Source organism: Pseudophryne corroboree, chromosome 1, assembly GCF_028390025.1.
Source record: "Pseudophryne corroboree isolate aPseCor3 chromosome 1, aPseCor3.hap2, whole genome shotgun sequence".
In the NCBI taxonomy this organism is placed as follows: Eukaryota; Metazoa; Chordata; class Amphibia; order Anura; family Myobatrachidae; genus Pseudophryne; species Pseudophryne corroboree.
Genome location: NC_086444.1, coordinates 577,255,112 through 577,275,373, shown reverse-complemented (window position 1 = coordinate 577,275,373; position 20,262 = coordinate 577,255,112). Strand labels below are relative to the sequence as shown.

The following is a 20,262-nucleotide window of genomic DNA, read 5'->3' as shown; positions in this document are numbered from 1 at the left end:
GATATTTCAAACATATTATTTGTATTTTTCATATACTTTATACAGTCAAAACTCTGTCACGGACGTTAGTATGACAGGAAAGGCTCTGCCTCACCCCACCGCACGTCACTGATAAGAAGTGTATGACCATGTGCCTCTTTCTCCTGTTAGGGTTGGTTCCCACAAGGGGGGATAATGAGAGTTGTCAGAAGTGACTCCTGAGCAGCTACTGCAAATCACTTTTCTTGCAAAGAAACTCCTTAGTGTCACCCCTGGCAGAATCTGAAGAATACGGGAGATGCGATCTACAAAGCTGGGCAGCAGGAGACTTATGGCTGAGACAGGAGCCTGCAGGAGGGTAGGCAACTATGACTTTATCTCTATCCACTTTATTTCTCTCCAAGGCTTAGTGCTTAGACCCCAAAGACATGACTAGCATGGGAAGCAAAAACCCTTATTTTGGCCTGGACGTTCAGGAAGATGGTAAAAATAAATGGTAAAAATAAATAAGCAGAACGGCTGATAGTGATAGCTGAAAAAATTGACTGATGTGACAAGTTTCATAATGTGGTAATGAGTTTATGCAATAGGTTATTGTCAAAATATTTGCTGCAATTTGTTCTTGACTACCTTTTTTGTAATGCATTTTAGAGATACAGGGAATATATGGATGCACTTTTTTCTTTTGAAGGACATAAGCTACTGTAATATTTACAAATTACTTACATTTATTTCCATTATCACAGAGTGCATCAAATATTGGAAATGGTACTCTCTGAGCCTCTTGCTTTAGAGCTAGTTCTACCAACACACTAACAGAGGCTCAATATAACCCTACATCTGCAGCTACCACATGGCTGCTCCCCCTCTGATTTGCTTTGTTATAAATAGAACTGGATCAGACTGGCCAAGTGGGAAGCCTGGGAGATTCCAAGTGAAATATAATGGTATATAATGGCATAATAGGTGCAAGGTGTGCAGTGTACATGGGCCCTTGGCCAGGGGGCCCACACTGCACTCCCTGCACCCATACATTATAATTACTTCTCCGGCGTCAACGCAGAAATCACCAGAAAAATGGCACAGTTGTCATTTTCCTGAAGGGCTGTGCATGTGCAGTAGAGAAATCACCTGGAACATGGTGGTCGTCTTGTTTCAGTGACCTGCGCATACACAGTAGACTCTGGCACAGTGCCGGAGTCTACATAGCAACTGCGCTGATGAGCGAGGAGGCCACACATGGGCCCCCTCCTATCTTAAGCCGCCGCTGTTTATTAATTAGCAGTATTTAATAACCAAAATAATAATTGCAGAGATTGTATAAAAAGATAACAAAGGGCACATCCTATTTATTCTTCTTATTATTATTAATGGGGGTACACTATATTTAAAAACTCATTTATTACTAATTTAATACATTCTGAGGGATCTGGTATGATATACCAGTAGATGATGGGATGCCAGCTGTCAGTATACCAACAGCGGCATCCCGCCTTGTGGAATACCGGCAGCGAGGCAGTGAGTCCTTTCTTTGGGCCCAGTGACGAGCTTCGCTTGCCACAGGTTTTATTCCCACTCAGTTGGTGGTGTGGACCCACCAACCGAGTGGGAATTAGAGGTGTCGGTATGGTGGGCCTTGGTAAAATGCTGGCTGTCGGGATTCCAGCGTCAGTCTCTTGAACGCCGGTATACTGTCCACTGGCATTTTGACTGCATCCCATTCTGAGTGCATGTAGAGCTATACTGGAGCATGACGGAGGTATGAGTGGCATGTGATGGAATATTAGAGCAAGTGAGGGGCACATTAGGGCATTTTTGGATGAATGAAGCAATGGTGGAGTCATGTTTTAATTACTGAAATTGCGGGTAATGTTCAGCAATTGTGAGGGCTGCAAAAGAGCAAGGGTGCACAAATCCAACTGCAGTGCCCAAGCCATTTTAAGAAAAGTCAGAAACTGGTACTACCAGACAGGAATACTTTCAATGTCATATTGCAGAAGTTACAGAATAAAGTCTGAGTGAACTCAAACTTGTACCAACTATCTGTGAGGCTTCTAACACCTGTGTCCTGAATCAGAGAAATATTAAGCAGCCAGTTTCATGTCCTATGCCATACATTAGGGAAGTCTAGAGTAGTGCCAAGTCTTGTGAAGTAGAAAAGTGTCACATACTGTATATTTGAGTCCATAATAGATGGTGTTCTCTCTCTGAAGTACGATATTTTCTTCAGCTGTCTACCAATTAGTCTAAGTAGAGGGTTTAGAGTTAGTCGGAACTCGAAATAGAGCAAATAGATGTGGATGCATCAAACTATGCTGTACATGTATCTTAATGAAGCGGGAGTAAAGATATAGCAGCTGTCATCACCTTTTTTACAATGATGACTACTGCATATTCTTAAGTATTGAAAAACAGATCCTTTAAATTAATAAGCAAACCATGAGATACCCCCTCCACCTCATAAAACAAGTAAGTAGGTGTGGACTACTTATAAAGTTGACACTGATAGAACTACAGTAGAACAAAAAGTGAAGACAGGTCTATGACTGCCCAAAATTACTAAAACGTGTAGCTCCTCAATAGAATTAAAGTGAAAACACCCAAACCGAAGACACTGACTCCCAAAGTCCTCATTTATCTCTTTAGGCACCTGAATCCAAGGAAAAATGTATTTCTTATTTCCTGATGCAGTCCACAGGGATTACAGAAGAAAAAAAAACATAATAGAACAACACTACTTGCTTCTATGCTGCTTGCTGAGTGAATGATTTGTTTGACCTTGATGGGTCAATATGTGAACAGCCAATTTGAGCAGTTTTTCTAAGCTCCAGTCAGTCAGGCTTATGCACCATTGATTGGCTTTTCCCATCACTGGCCTGAAAGGACCAAAAGACACCCACAAGGTTTGTGTAACCCACCCTTACATCTGCAGTTGAGAGGAGTCAATCAATGGCGGGTACTCTGTTAACACCCATGCACAGGGGAGACAATGGGGCATGTAGAGTCAAAAAGACTGCCGTGCTGCTACTACGGGTCCAAGCCAAAGTGTGTGCACAGGGCCATTGATCTTCTGATGGCAAGAGGCAGAGATGACTGTTCAATATTAATCCTTCTGGATCTCTGTGCAGCATTTGATACCGTGGACCATGGGCTTCTAATTGAGCGACTGATACCTTTTTGTGGACTGGATGGCACAGTCCTAAGCTGGTTCAAATCATTTCTCACAGGCAGGTCACAGAGAGTATCATCTGGAGTATACTCATCCTCATCAGTGCCATTGCCATGTTGTGTCCCACAAGGTTCTATACTATCCCCCATGCTTTTTGCAGTATACATGCTCCTGCTGGGTGAAATAATCAGGCGCCATGGCCTGGTCTACCACTGCTATGCAGATGATACACAACTGTACTTTGCTCCGAGCACTGATAACCCAATAGCAACCCTAAATGGCTGTCTAGCTGAACTCCAGGAGTGGATGAGCGCCAGTTGGCTGCGACTGAACCTGGATAAAACAGAGGTCCTTATGATAGGACGGCAACATCAAAGGACAAGACTGCAGCGTAGCCAACCAAATGGACTTACATTCGGGGATTCAGAATTACAAACCACTGATTGTGTGCGGAATTTTGGCATTGTCCTAGATGGTGGCTTGACACTTAAACATCAGATATCAGCCACAATCAAATCCTCATTCTTTCACCTGAGGAACATAGTCAGAATCAAGCACTTAATTTCCTCAGATGATCTGCCAAAAGTTATCCATGCATTTGTATCATCTCGATTAGACTACTGTAATGCCCTCTACCTTGGTCTCCCAGCAAAAGAATTACACAGCTTACAGCTGGTGCAAAACACAGCTGCCAAGGTGTTAACCGACCACCCCTGTTCTAGCCACATAACACCCATCCTCTACTCCCTTCACTGGCTGCCTGCACGATGGCGAATCATCTTCAAGATTGGCTTACTGAGCTTCAAAGCACTACATGACCAGGGCCCAAGGTACCTGAAGCAGCTACTGACCCCATACTGCCCCACTTGATTACTGCGATCTGTAGATGAAGGACTTTTAGCAGTACCTAGAACCTCCCGTAATTCATCTGGGGGTCGAGCTTTTAGTCATGCGGCTCCGACTCTATGGAACTCACTTCCCCGCACAGTGCGAGAGGCCCCAACTATAGAATCCTTCAAAAGTAGACTCAAGACTTTTCTGTTTACTCAAGCATTTTCATAATGTCCCTTTAGTATCTACATGCTTCTGTATTTTATGAAAAGCTGTTCTGTATATCATTATTTTCTGTACTATATTATGCTATGCATCTGTTAAGCGCCTTGAGTCCTATTGGCGAAAGAGAGCTATATAAATAAAATTATTATTATTATATTATTATTAAATATTAGATATAGCTAAACAAGAACTACATTTAATATATGTGTAACCCAACAAGTACGTTTGTTTCCTGACACCCATCTCTCTAGACAATTAAGAATATTATACAAATATTAACTGTCCTACTTTGTTAAAAGCAGTGAATTCATTTGTGATGAATGCAGCATAGAGATGAACCGCGCGGCTGGGAATAATGTCTCAGAACTGCTGTTTAATAAAGACTAGTTCAGTTTTTCAGAAAGGAAAGGTTCATGCAGAATAGAGGACAATGAGTTACTTGTGTTGCCTCACTGGCACTAAGGAAGGTCAGCTGAAGGTCATGGCCAAGCCTGTGCATTACCAACTACATTTACACAAAAATAAATGGACTTATGGATTGTAAAGTGGTCCTAGCTCTGAGTTCCAATTATACAACGCTTGAAAACACTGCAATGTAATAGCATTTCTCACAACATATTTTTAACATATTTTCCCAGATTGCCTGATAATGATTTCTTTCTTCCCTTTGCATCTGGAATATGTTAGGAGAAAGCCCCACCAAGTGGTAATAATATAGTACATGTCTTTATATTTTCAGTGCTTTACAACTCCGGAAACATGTAAATGCAGCTGTACTTGCATGAGCTTAGATTCTATTTCAACAGACTGAAAAAGTAAAAGAATGTAAAAGTGTGATGTTTATTAAGGGACTGATGCAGAGTGAGTAGTATGCTAGTTTGCATAGTATAGTTTGTATGATATAGCTGTGTGCATGCTCAAAGAGGGAATGATGTGATTACAGACCTTCACAGATTTTGCACATATCAAACTTCACAACCAGAGAGACAGAACAGGGGTGAAAATGGGTGTTCAACTTCTAACATAGCTAAGGTTCAGTAAGGGCATGTTCACACAAATGCGGCTAAGGGCATGTTCACCCAAATGCGGCTCATGAGGATTAGTAATTATGCACATATATGAAACCCCACATGTCTGCGAGGTGTCAGTGTATAGCCTACCTCCCAACTTTCAATAAGTAGAACGCAAGATTTCTGCGTGGCGAAGCCACTCCCACCCAAAAAGTGGGCATGGCCACTACAAAAGGGGCGTGGCTATGCGGCAATGCAGCGGATGTGAGCCACGCCCCCCATTTTCCATCACTGTGGGGGCATGGCCAGCAGTCTGTGAGCTTCTGGCATGCCCCCAGTCCCTCTTGACTCTGTGAATAAATGCTGTGCGCATGCGTGCAATGTCTATTCACTGCTGCTGTACAGTAGAACAGCGTGTGACAGGAACCTCCCAACTGCCCCCTCCCCTACTGCGGGACACTGTGGCCCACGAGTGAAACAGTGGGACAGTCCCAAAAAAATGGGACTGTCTCACTAAAATTGGGACATTCGGGAGGCAGTGGCGTGCGGTGAGGTCAGTGGCTAGTGAGGCACTACAGCCATAATGTCCGCCGAATCCTGCCGATGACCCCTAGGCAATGCCCGCTACTGCCTCTGAGCCGGTACCCGCTGCCACTGACAATGGCTTACAAACTCGCCCACAATCAACTGACCCAGCCCTCCGCCACTAATTTCTATCTCAGTCCGATGCTGCCAATGCCCGCTGCCTGCCTGCTCATCATACTTGTGATATATTGTACATTTTTATAGAAAAAAATAAAATTAGTGTTTGGGACTGGGAAGGGAGTGGGAGGAGGACATGAATGCAATTCTGTTGTCCAGGGCTTCCATTAACTTAATGGAGAAGGGTCTGAATGGGTTAAAAAAAAAAAATGCGTGAGGTCCCCCCTCCTAAGTATAACCAGCCTCGGGCTCTTTGAGCCAGTCCTGGTTGTTTAAATACTGGAGAAAAAAATTGACAGGGGTTCCCCGTATTTAGACAACCAGCAGCGGGCTCTTAGTCCGGTCCTGGTTCCAAAAATACGGGGGACAAAAGATGTAGGGGTCCCCCGTATTTCTAAAACCAGCACCGGGCTCCACTAGTCAGAGAGATAATGCCACAGCCGGGGGACACTTTTATGTAGGTCCCTGCGGCCGTGGCATTACCCCCCCAACTAGTCACCTCTGGCCGGGGTACCCTGGAGGAGTGGGGACCCCTTAAATCAAGCCCCCCCCCTCCAGGCACCCAAGGGCCAGGGGTGAAGCCCAAGGCTGTCCCCAGCACCCCTGGGCGGTGGGTGCCGGGCTGATAGCCACGTGTGTAAAAAAATATTGTTTTTTGTTGTGGAACTACAAGGCCCAGCAAGCCTCCCCCGCTTGCTGGTACTTGGAGAACCTCAAGTACCAGCAGGCGGGGAAATAACGGGCTCGCTGGTACCTGTAGTTTTACAACAACAAAAATACCCAAATAAAAACACAAACACACACACCGTGACAGTAAAATTTTATTAAAACACACTTACACACTCACACATACTTACCTACATCCCACGCCGGTCACGTCCACTTGTCCAGTAGAATCCAAAGGGGTACCTGTAAAAATGAGAGAGATGACTTACCTACATCCCACGCCGGTCACGTCCACTTGTCCAGTAGAATCCAAAGGGGTAGAGGCACCTGTAAAAATGAACATTATACTGACATATGATCGAGAGAGAGAGAGAGAGAGAGAGAGAAACTAACCTGCTGCTGGAGCCGGCGGAGGAGGACAGCCGCACGTACTGTACGGCCACCGCTGCTGCCTGTCAGGTGATCGGGAGCCGGGAGGACGGAGCCAGAAGGGGAGGACGGGGGGAGAGCTGCACGCTCCGCCGGACCGCCGCTGCTGGTAGTGAGGTGAGCGGGAGCCGGAGCAGGAGGACGGGGGGGGGGGGGAGCCGCACACGCTGAATGCCCACCGCTACTCCCGGCTATCATTAACGCCGGGACCCGCCGCCTCCAGCGCCGCATGTGGATGATTGGATAAGCGGATCCAGCCCTGGATCCGCTGTCCAATCACAGGTGCCTCGCTGACATGGGGGTGGTGTCCCTGTCAGCGAGGCACTTGGAACAGTGCCGCTTTCCCTATGGTTTTTCATGGGCTTTTACAGCCCAGTGCTAGGCTCCGCCCCCCGCACTGTCCCCGTTCCCATTATCCATGGGAGGCACTGCTATCAGTGCCTCCCAAAGTACTTTAAAGCAGAAAAATGATTAGGATTCAATAAAATAGATACTTATGACACAGAATATGTGTCATAAGTATCTTCTAATCACAGGGGAGGTACTGCCTCCCCTGCCTCCCCTGACTGCACGTCCCTGTTGGGAGGTATGGTATAGTTGTCATGCAACCCTCAGAACTACAGCCCCTATAATCAGAATCAGCTTTATTGGCCAGGTGTACTCACATAGACTAGGAATTTTTTGTGGTACAGTGCATTGCCAAGCAGCAACATGAAGGGGGAGGGATACATACCATAAGAAGGGGGAAGAACGTAGCATACATTACATACAATACACATGAGTTCATACTGCGCTTTGCAACTGTACATTAAATTCAACATACTGTATTAGACATATTATACATGTAACAAAAGAAGGCTGCTTGGCAGAGCAGCACTGAGGCAGCCATCCGTGGCGCCATCTTGAACTCAGTTATAATGTTATGTGACCCAAAAATTATAATGGGTTCATGAACAGTTTTTAATAATAATAATTTAATTTATATAGCGCTCTTTCTCCAAACAGGACTTTACAGACATCAAAACAATAAACATAATACAGAAGATTAATACAGCAATACACAGGCCACACAGACATAGAAAATGAAAAACCTAGAACGCATAGAGTAATCATAATGCAGGATTGGTGTAGGCATTTTGGGTAATGACTTCCATGGGTAGTGTACTCCACCCTCACAGGGTACCAGGTGCGGCAGCCATTTTGGATTACCCTGGGTGGAATAGTCCCTAGAAGAGATGACACAAAAAGGGGGTGATTGCAGCGTCCTAATGTTCAGAGTAGGGTACCAACAAAACTATCAGGTCCATGTATTTTTATCTTATCCACAAGTGTACCAGATGAGACAGCCATGTTGGGTGCACTACGAAGGATACACTGTGGGAGGTGAGCCATACACGGGCCTAATGCATACATGGGAAAACGGGCACTTGTGTAATCGTATGATATAACCTGCATGAACAATCCATGTGAGGCACTTCCTGCCCCCAGAGGAACCATCAGAGGCCCCCATTTAGGGTGCACTGTGTTAGTAGCTGTTGGCAGGGTGTGCAATCAGTGGAGGTACACCTCACAGGAATACATTTTTTTTTTAAAGAAAGCACATGGTGAGATCAGGGAAAAGAGGGGAATTATCCTGGTCTCATAGGAGCAATATGGGGGAGGGGGGGAGGTATGAGAATGTGGGGAGCATACTAAGATCTGATGAAAATGACCCTGCTGGGCCTGGCTTTAGTGCTCTCCCCCCCCCCCCCCCCCAGTGCTCTACTAGCCCTCTGGCACTACTGATGTTCTCTGCCAGAGGGCTAGTAGGCCTGGCCCTGGTGATTTCATTGTTGAGGTTTGGTGAGTCCACAGAATGTACCTGAATTCCTTCTTGATGTTGTTCAGAGTTTGTTCTACTGTTTTTTTAACTGTTCATTATCAAAACGCTTAGAGATCGGAATGCACAGCTGAACTTACAGCTGTGCATGGTTGAAACTGCAGATATACTATGGCAAATTAACACAGCTACAGTTGAGGCAAATGTCCCACTAATCGAAGGTGTTAAATTGCACAGTGCTTGACTATGCAAACACCAGCCCAATATGCCTACATTAAATATGCGTCACTGACCAAAATTTCTAACACAGGTATTTTACATTGCAACCAAATCCTGAAATCACAAATGTATCTAAAAATTGTTTGCATAGTGATCATTTAGTTTACTATAGAGATTGTTTGCAGAGATTTGGATTGCAGTAGGCAGATTACAGTGTGAGATATGAACATACTATAGAGAAAGTTTGCAGAGATTCGGATTGCAGTAGGCAGATTACAGTGTGAGATATGAACATACTATAGAGATTGTTTGTAGAGATTCGGATTGCAGTAGGTAGATTACAGTGTGAGATATGAACATACTATAGAGATTGTTTGCAGAGATTCGGATTGCAGTAGGCAGATTACAGTGTGAGATATGAACATACTATAGAGATTGTTTGCAGAGATTCGGATTGCAGTAGGTAGATTACAGTGTGAGATATGAACATACTATAGAGATTTTTGCAGAGATTCGGATTGCAGTAGGCAGATTACAGTGTGAGATATGAGCATACTATAGAGATTGTTTGTAGAGATTCGGATTGCAGTAGGTAGATTACAGTGTGAGATATGAACATACTATAGAGATTGTTTGCAGAGATTCGGATTGCAGTAGGCAGATTACAGTGTGAGATATGAACATACTATAGAGATTGTTTGCAGAGATTCGGATTGCAGTAGGGAGATTACAGTGTGAGATATGAACATACTATAGAGATTGTTTGCAGAGATTCGGATTGCAGTAGGCAGATTACAGTGTGAGATATGAACATACTATAGAGATTGTTTGCAGAGATTCGGATTGCAGTAGGTAGATTACAGTGTGAGATATGAACATACTATAGAGATTGTTTGCAGAGATTCGGATTGCAGTAGGCAGATTACAGTGTGAGATATGAACATACTATAGAGATTGTTTGCAGAGATTCGGATAGCAGTAGCAGATTACAGTGTGAGATATGAACATACTATAGAGATTGTTTGCAGAGATTCGGATTGCAGTAGGCAGATTACAGTGTGAGATATGAACATACTATAGAGATTGTTTGCAGAGATTCGGATTGCAGTAGGTAGATTACAGTGTGAGATATGAACATACTATAGAGATTGTTTGCAGAGATTCGGATTGCAGTAGGGAGATTACAGTGTGAGATATGAACATACTATAGAGATTGTTTGCAGAGATTCGGATTGCAGTAGGGAGATTACAGTGTGAGATATGAACATACTATAGAGATTGTTTGCAGAGATTCGGATTGCAGTAGGTAGATTACAGTGTGAGATATGAACATACTATAGAGATTGTTTGCAGAGATTCGGATTGCAGTAGGCAGATTACAGTGTGAGATATGAACATACTATAGAGATTGTTTGCAGAGATTCGGATTGCAGTAGGCAGATTACAGTGTGAGATATGAACATACTATAGAGATTGTTTGCAGAGATTCGGATTGCAGTAGGCAGATTGCATTGCGAGATATGAACATACTGTAGAGATTGTTTGCAGAGATTCGGATTGCAGTAGGCAGATTACAGTGCGAGATATGAACATACTATAGAGATTGTTTGCAGAGATTCGGATTGCAGTAGGCAGATTACAGTGTGAGATATGAACATACTATAGAGATTGTTTGCAGAGATTCGGATTGCAGTAGGTAGATTGCAGTGTGAGATATGAACATACTATTTAGATTGTTTGCAGAGATTCGGATTGCAGTAGGCAGATTACAGTGTGAGATATGAACATACTATAGAGATTGTTTGCAGAGATTCGGATTGCAGTAGGCAGATTACAGTGTGAGATATGAACATACTATAGAGATTGTTTGCAGAGATTCGGATTGCAGTAGGTAGATTACATACGCGCACGCAGGGGGGGTTTCCGAGTACCTGGAAACCCCCCCAGCCCACCGATCTATCGCACAATTTACCGATACATTTGTTTTTTTTATGGAGATGGAGGAGCTCCGCAGGGTGTGTGTACAACGCGGCAGCTGTCTCCACATATTTTCTGAGCGCTGGAGGCTGCCTGAATGACCAGTAGAGGGAGCTCCTCTCAGGAAGTTCCCTTGGGGAGAGCTGGTTAGGCTGTACGGATGTGAGGCTCCACGGACTGCAGAATCCAAAAGGTTTGTGTCTCTTTCGGTGGAGCCAGACTGGGAGAGTGATGTGTGGGTGCCTTTGATGTTGGCTGGGTTAGTACTCAGTAATCCAATCTGCAGGAGTGTGTCTGACTCTGACTCGCATTCCTGGGTATATGGGGGGGGGGGGCTTTTATAAATAATGGGTGCTTATTTACTATTTTCTTGCTTTACATGGCTGTTTTATTTTATTGTGAAAAAGGTGTGTGTGTGACAGTGTAAATGTGCTATATACTGTAACTGTGTGTGTGTGAGATGTACCTGTGTGCTATATACTGTAAGTGTGTGTGTGTGTGTGTGTGTGTGTGAGACATGCATGTGTGCTATATACTGTAACTGTGTGTGTGTGTGTGTGTGTGTGTGTGTGTGTGTGTGTGTGTGTGTGTGAGACATGCATGTGTGCTATATACTGTAACTGTGGTGTGTGTGTTTGACATACATGTGTGCTATATACTGTAACTGCGGTGTGTGTGTGTGTGTGTGTGTCATACATGTGTGCTTTATACTGTAACTGCGTTATGTGTGTGTGTCATACATGTGTGCTATATACTGTAACTGTGGTGTGTGTGTGTGTGTGTGTGTGTGTGTGTGTGTGTGTCATACATATGTGCCATATATTGCTGTGTGTGTGTGTTTGTGACATACATGTGTGCTAAATATACAGCTGTATGCGTGTGTGTCAGACATACATGTGTGCCATATCTATATAGCTGTATTATATATATATATATATATATATATACAGTATATATATATATATATACACATATATATATATATATATATATATATATATATATAAAATCAATGATGGCACTCCTCAGTCTGTGAATCATCCATCGATTAACACCCTTCTTCAGGGTACACACACACACTATATATATATATATATATATATATATATATATATATATATATATATATATATATATAAAATTTTATTATTATTATTATTATTTTTTGGGAAACCCCCCTGCAAAAATCCTGCGTTTGCCCCTGGATTACAGTGTGAGATATGAACATACTATAGAGATTGTTTGCAGAGATTCGGATTGCAGTAGGCAGATTACAGTGTGAGATATGAACATACTATAGAGATTGTTTGCAGAGATTCGGATTGCAGTAGGCAGATTACAGTGTGAGATATGAACATACTATAGAGATTGTTTGCAGAGATTCGGATTGCAGTAGGCAGATTACAGTGTGAGATATGAACATACTATAGAGATTGTTTGCAGAGATTCGGATTGCAGTAGGCAGATTACAGTGTGAGATATGAACATACTATAGAGATTGTTTGCAGAGATTCGGATTGCAGTAGGCAGATTACAGTGTGAGATATGAACATACTATAGAGATTGTTTGCAGAGATTCGGATTGCAGTAGGTAGATTACAGTGTGAGATATGAACATACTATAGAGATTGTTTGCAGAGATTCGGATTGCAGTAGGTAGATTACAGTGTGAGATATGAACATACTATAGAGATTGTTTGCAGAGATTCGGATTGCAGTAGGTAGATTACAGTGTGAGATATGAACATACTATAGAGATTGTTTGCAGAGATTCGGATTGCAGTAGGCAGATTACAGTGTGAGATATGAACATACTATAGAGATTGTTTGCAGAGATTCGGATTGCAGTAGGCAGATTACAGTGTGAGATATGAACATACTATAGAGATTGTTTGCAGAGATTCGGATTGCAGTAGGTAGATTACAGTGTGAGATATGAACATACTATAGAGATTGTTTGCAGAGATTCGGATTGCAGTAGGTAGATTACAGTGTGAGATATGAACATACTATAGAGATTGTTTGCAGAGATTCGGATTGCAGTAGGCAGATTACAGTGTGAGATATGAACATACTATAGAGATTGTTTGCAGAGATTCGGATTGCAGTAGGTAGATTACAGTGTGAGATATGAACATACTATAGAGATTGTTTGCAGAGATTCGGATTGCAGTAGGCAGATTACAGTGTGAGATATGAACATACCTGAGGATGATAAGAAAAGAAGATGATTACGTCCAGACCAATGCAGGATAACTGACTTTTTTTTAACTGTTCATCATCAAAACGCTTAGAGTATTGGAACGCACAGCTGTGCATGGTTGAAGCTACAGATATACTATAAGGGCAGAGGGCAGCCTGGCAAGAGCATTAGTGAGACAGAGATGCCAAGGGAATCCCACAAATTTGGGGAAGTGGGGTATTGTGTATATGCAGAGCAGTGACGTGCGGTGAGGTAAGTGGCTGGGGAGGCACACATGGGGGTGGGTGTCACAACTGGCCAGCCAATTCTCCAGATACATCAATCTGAGAATCACTACCAATGATTTATGGTTATCTCAGCATGTGTGATTAATGAAACCTGGTAACTGCCACCAGCAAAAGAAACACAAAACATAAATGTATGGTTACCAAACAGTCTTTTGCAGATATCTGCATCTAAAATTCTTAATTGCACACCTACTTACACCCAGTGGTGCAAGTGGGCGGGTACGGGTGGGTACGGCGTACCCGTAAGAATTTAGCCGTGGGTACGCCGTACCCACACCGACGGGCCGCCGCTCCTCGCACCGCCGCTGATGTGAGGGAAGGAGAGCGCAGCCTGTGCCTCTCCTTCCCCTCAGTCTCCGGCGGCTGTCATAGTTTAATTCAGCGCCGATCTGTGAGCCAATCAGAGCTCGCGGTGCGAGCTCTGATTGGCTCACGGATCGGCGCTGAATTAAACTGTGAGACACCCGCCGGAGACTGAGGGGAAGGAGAGGCACAGGCTGCGCTCTCCTTCCCTCACACAGGACGGCAGCGGCCAGCGGCAGCGGTGAGCAGGGAAGGGGGGGGGGGGCATGTTATACCTGGCACTGGGGGATATCTGGCACTGGGGGGGCATTTCTATCTGGCACTGGGGGATATCTGGCACTGGGGGGCATATATACCTGGCACTGGGGGATATCTGGCACTGGGGGGCATATATACCTGGCACTGGGGGATATCTGGCACTGGGGGGCATATATACCTGGCACTGGGGGATATCTGGCACTGGGGGGCATATATACCTGGCACTGGGGGATATCTGGCACTGGGGGGCATATATACCTGGCACTGGGGGATATCTGGCACTGGGGGGCATATATACCTGGCACTGGGGGATATCTGGCACTGGGGGCATATATACCTGGCACTGGGGGATATCTGGCACTGGGAGGCATATATACCTGGCACTGGGGGATATCTGGCACTGGGGGATATCTGGCACTGGGGGCATATATACCTGGCACTGGGGGGCATATATACCTGGCACTGGGGGATATCTGGCACTGGGGGGCATATATACCTGGCACTGGGGGATATCTGGCACAGGGGGGCATGTATACCTGGCACTGGGGGATATCTGGCACAGGGGGGCATGTATACCTGGCACTGGGGGATATCTGGCACAGGGGGGCATGTATACTTGGCACTGGGGGATATCTGGCACTGGGGGGGCATGTATACCTGGCACTGGGGGATATCTGGCACAGGGGGGCATGTATACCTGGCACTGGGGGATATCTGGCACAGGGGGGGCATGTATACTTGGCACTGGGGGATATCTGGCACTGGGGGGGCATGTATACCTGGCACTGGGGGATATCTGGCACTGGGGGCATATCTGGCACTGTAGGGGCATTTCTGTATCTGGCACGGGGGGCAATGTATATCTGACACAGTGGGGGCATTTGTGTATCTGGCACTGTGGGGCAATGTGTATCTGGCACTGTGGGGCAATGTATATCTGGCACTGTGGGGCAACGTGTATCTGACACTGCGAGGCAATGTATATCTGGCACTCTGGGGGCATTTCTGTATCTGGCACTGTGGGGCAATGTGTATCTGGCACTGTTAGTCAATGTGTATCTGGCACTGTGGGGCAATGTATATCTGTCACTGTGGGGCAATGTGTATCTGGCACTGTGGGGCAATGTATATCTGGCACTGTGGGGCAACGTGTATCTGGCACTATTGGGGTCATACGTGTATCTGCCCCTCCCCCATATGTGTATCACGCCCCCATTTCCATTGGCCACGCCCCATGTGGCATTTGGCCACACCCATTTTTTTGCGCGCGCGCCTTCGGCGCGCGCACACAGTACCCGTAAGACATTTTTTCTACTTGCACCACTGCTTACACCTAGGTAGTAGCTTTGGCCTCACAGGCTCATAGATTCACCTAGAGACACAGAGAATACGCTAGAATTAATTATCTTTTAATTTGAAAAAATAGTCTAAGGCAGAGGTCCTCAAACTCGGTCCTCGGGGGCCCACACAGTGCATGTTTTGCAGGTAACCCAGCAGGTGCACAGGTGGATTAATTACTCACTGACACATTTTAAAAGGTCCACAGGTGGAGCTAATTATTTCACTTGCGATTCTGTGAGACCTGCAAAACATGCACTGTGTGGGCCCCCGAGGACCGAGTTTGAGGACCTCTGGTCTAAGGTATGCATAAGATACAACTGTGATCCTGCTGACAGGGTGTAAATGTTACATCTCCATCACCGTGGGTCTGAGTGCTGGGAGCCTGTCTCACCCCCTACTCAGTGCAACTCTCTTGTCCCTGAACTACGCACATGTAAACAGTGGTGACACCACAAACAGACAGGTAGGACTACCTTACCACGCACTGCCCAGCACATGCTGCAATCCTACAGCGGAGAGAGAACAGACATGAGACTGATACACGTACTTTAACTGCTATCACCAGGCATAATACCATAATCGTGGTAATAAGAGAGTGGTGTAAGATGTGGGGGGAGATAAGGAGTGGGACAGGAGTCAGGGCTACAGGGAGGAGGTGACAGAGGCAAAGGAGGGAGAGGCATGGAGGCTTAGGAGCAATCAGAGGTGCAGAAACTAGGAGAATCATTGGGGTACAGGAACGTTAGGTGGCAGTTATCAGGGGGACAGCCAGCAGGTAGTAGGAAAGAGACATGGGATACAAGTAAAATGCTGAATAATAGTAAGAGATACAACCAAGACGGCTAACAGAAAGGGGCACAGCCAGGTTGGGAAACAGTAAAGGGGTACAGACAGGTTGTGAAACAGTAAGGGGGGGGGTGCTGAGGGCTGGAGGTTGACATTTGGCAGAGATGCCTGTGAAAGTACTGAAATGTCCTCACCAGAGCTACAGTATGTTCAGCAAGAAGCTACAGTATTTGTAGCCTGCTGTGAGAGCGACTTCTGAGAAGTTGCAAGTTTAGCCCAGAGGCACAGCGTGTGTGTTAGCACTGGTCTAAGTAATGCAGTGGGGCTCCAACACACCCATTCATGGGGGGGGGGGAAATAATAACTTGCCCCTCCTGCAGTCCCGTGCTGTGTCTTCACAAATTTGCATGCAGTGAATGCCTGTCAGCAGTCCAACCATCCACCAATCAGCATGCTGACAGGTAGGTAGATAATGTTGCCTGGCCACTCTGAATGTGATTATTAGGTAGCATGTGCACCCATATCTTCAATGATACCACTATCGGAAACAACTCCAATGCACCCAAGATTTTAGTCAGCCCATTTGTTACCCACTTGATAGGCCATGGGTAATAATTACTCCAGTCCCCTTAAATAACTCTCAAAACCTCTAGCCGCACTACATCAGTATATAGCTGTAACATGATTAGATTGAGCTGTGTTAGACCATGAATGCATGTCTTTGCCATGCTATATGAAAAGCCCCCAAACCAATAGGTCCTCTCTAACTAAGATTTGTTTTTGTTGGTGACACATGTGAAATGATAGGCCTGATGTAAAGCATCTAATTTTTTCATAAAATACTAATTTTTGTGCCTCATATATGCGCAAAACATCCATATGCAGTTTTGGTTACATTTTATGCTTATGATTCCTTAGGCTTAGAAAGATGAAAGGTTGCAGGAGGACAATTACAGCAAGGGCGTGTCATTGCAAAATGCAAATGTGTCTCCTGCAGACCACAACAAAGATATACATAAACTTGTCAGGAGGCATATATCTGGTGGTGCATGATCCGTGGTGCGAAATATGGTACATGTGGTCATGCACCACAAGATATGTGCCTCCTATTCATTTATATAGGCTCAAGATGCATTCAATCTGGCTTATAGGTTGAATGCGTCTTGTTTCCTATACAAATGAACAGTGCGGCTGTTGTTGGCTAATCGCATTATTTAACTGATATTTGCAATCAGAAAGAATATTTAAAGGGGAACACTACAGATATTTGTACAGATTTACTGTACTTTTATTTTATATGTGTCATACTTGCCTACTTTTGAAAAGTAGTTTCAGGGACTTAATAGTTGGTAGTAGAATAGGCCGCTTGGCACATTGCATCATTGAGACCGCGTGTCATACTTTGCCCAAAGGGCCTAAATCCACTTATGGATGTACCTATTGCCACTAAGAGGTGTGCCCTGCAGTCGCATTTGAGAACTTTAGTATTAAGATGAAGACATGGTATCTGACACTTGATAGATTTGTTGGAATCTCAAGTATATGCCACACAGTGCCCAGCAACCCCCCCATACCCACACAGTCTCCAGCATACACCCTTCATATGCAAAGAGTGCACAGCATGCACATCCCCCCATACCCATACAGTACACAGTAGGCACCTCCAAACCCATGCAGTGCCCATCATATACCCCCATACCCATAGTTACAGGCATACAAACAGTACAGTGTTCACATATACCTGCAGAACAGCCACACAGACCTCCTGTAGCAACTGAGAGCAGCAAAGAGCAGAGAAATCACACTCACTGCAGGAGGGCGGTGGCCATGTTGCCTAAATCCTATAATATCAGACACCTCTCTGTCACATGCTCTACCCCTGGTGGCTGCCGGAAGCAGCCGCAGCTAAAGAGTACACTATTTAGGTTGTTCCGGGGTTAGCTGTACTGCAGCAGCGGTGGGGCAAGGGAATCTGGGATTTTTAACTAACTTTCAGGGCGAGCTGGAGACTAAACTCTGATCTCAGAGTCTCCCGCAGAATGCGGGATGGTAGGAAAACATGATTTGTGTGCAGTATGAATTTAATTGTGTTTTTTAATTGGTAAATGCAACTTTATTTACCAATAACACAGCAGTTGGGCAAAACCATGGGGGTAATTCAGAGTTGATCGTAGCAGCAAATTTATTAGCAGTTGGGCAAAACCATGGGGGTAATTCCAAGTTGATCGCAGCAGGATTTTTGATAGCAACTGGGCAAAACCATGTGCAGTGCAGGGGAGGCAGATGTAACATGTGCAGAGAGAGTTAGATTTGGGTGTGGTGTGTTCAATCTGCAATCTAATTTGCAGTGTAAAAATAAAGCAGCCAGTATTTAACCTGCACAGATACAATATAACCCACCCAAATCTAACTCTTTCTGCACATGTTATATCTGCCCCCCCCTGCAGTGGACATGGTTTTGCCCAATTGCTATCAAAAATCCTGCTGCGATCAACTTGGAATTACCCCCCATGTGCACTGCAGGTGTGGCAGATATAACATTTGCAGAGAGAGTTAGATTTGGGTGGGTTATATTGTTTCTGTGCAGGGTAAATACTGTCTGCTTGATTTTTACAGTGCAATTTAGATTTCAGATTGCAATTTAGATTTCAGTTTGAACACACTCCACCCGGGGATGGTGAGTATTTTTTTTATTATTTTTTTTTATTATTTTTTATTTTTTTGGGTAATTGGCGCTACTGGGGGCACAGCTACAAGGGGCACAGGTACTGGTGGCACAGCTACAGGGGGCACAGTACTGGGGGCACAGCTACAAGGGGCACAGTACTGGGGGCACAGCTACAGGGGGCATAACTGTGACCATGCCCCTTCCCCATGAAGCCACGCCCCTGTTTTTTGCCCGCGTGCCTACGGCACGCACTAACCCTGTTTTACCTGTTGGATTGGGGGCGCCAAGGGAAACTTTTCGCCCTGGGCGCCACGAGGTCTAGAACAGGCCCTGTCTGCACATGTTATAGCTGCCACACCTGCAGTGCACTTGGGGGGCCGTTCAGACCTGATCGCTACTGTGCATTTTCACACAGCAGCGATCAGGTCTGAACTGTGCATTCAGTGCATCGGCGCATGCCGACAGCTGTCTTAGGTTAGAGATTGCCTCTGCCTGATTAACAGGCAGAGGCGGTCGCTGGGCGGGAGGGCGTGCCCGGACTGTTGAGGGGGCGGGCCGCGGCGGCTGCATGACGTCACACACAGCCGCTGTGACCAGAGCAGTGATGGGTATCTCCCTGCCAGCGTGCAGGAGCTGCGCTGGTAGGGAGCTACTCCTGAAGTACAAAAGTATTGCCGCTGTGCGATGCTTTTGTACTTCTGTGGGGGAAGGGTGGTAGGGCCTGACATGCGAGGCGGACTAGCCCTGTGCTGGGCGTCCCCCCGCATGTCAAGGAAGCTGATCGTAGATGTGCTAAATTGTGCTAAATTTAGCACATCTACGATCAGGTCTGAATCACCCCCATGGTTTTGCTCAACTGCTAACAAATTTGCTGCTGCGATCAACTCTGAATTACCCCCCATGTGCACTGCAGGGGGGGGGGGGGGGGGGGGGGGGGCAGATATAACATGTGCAGAGAGAGTTAGATTTGGGTGGGGTGTGACTGAAATCTAAATTGCAGTGTAAAAATAAACAGCAAGTATTTACCCTGTACAGAAACAATATAACCCATCCAAATCTAACTCTCTCTGCACATGTTATATCTGCCCCCCCTGCAGTGCACATGGGGCCTAATTCAGACCTGATCGCTGCTGTGCATTTTCGCACAGCAGCCGATCAGGTCTAAACTGCGCATGCGCCCGCGCCACACTGCGCCGGCGCATGCCAGACAGCAGATGGCCATCTCAGCCCTGCGATCGCCTCTGCCTGATTGACAGCCAGAAGCATTCGCTGGGTGGGAGGGGACACGTCAAGTACAGGAGCCCTATGCTGGGCGTCCCCCCGCATGTCTATGAAACTGATCGTACGGCTTTGATCAGGTCTGAATTAGGCCCATGGTTTTGCCCATTAG

At 45.5% G+C, this 20,262-nt stretch overlaps 1 protein-coding gene across 6 annotated transcripts in view; it reads left to right on the top strand.

Annotated features, from left to right (window-relative positions):
• Positions 1-11,166: 11,166 nt before the first annotated feature.
• LOC134923511 (uncharacterized) overlaps positions 11,167-20,262 on the top strand; it is a 210,390-nt gene continuing 201,294 nt past the window's right edge. The window contains exon 1 of one of the 6 annotated variants that reach the window (XM_063920809.1): positions 11,167-11,219. Coding sequence is in view for 1 of the 6 variants with exons in the window: in XM_063920800.1 (XP_063776870.1) it covers positions 18,879-18,881 (3 nt within the window). In the remaining 5 variants the exon portion in view is untranslated. The other 5 variants (XM_063920793.1, XM_063920825.1, XM_063920771.1 and 2 more) reach the window with 5 other exon arrangements.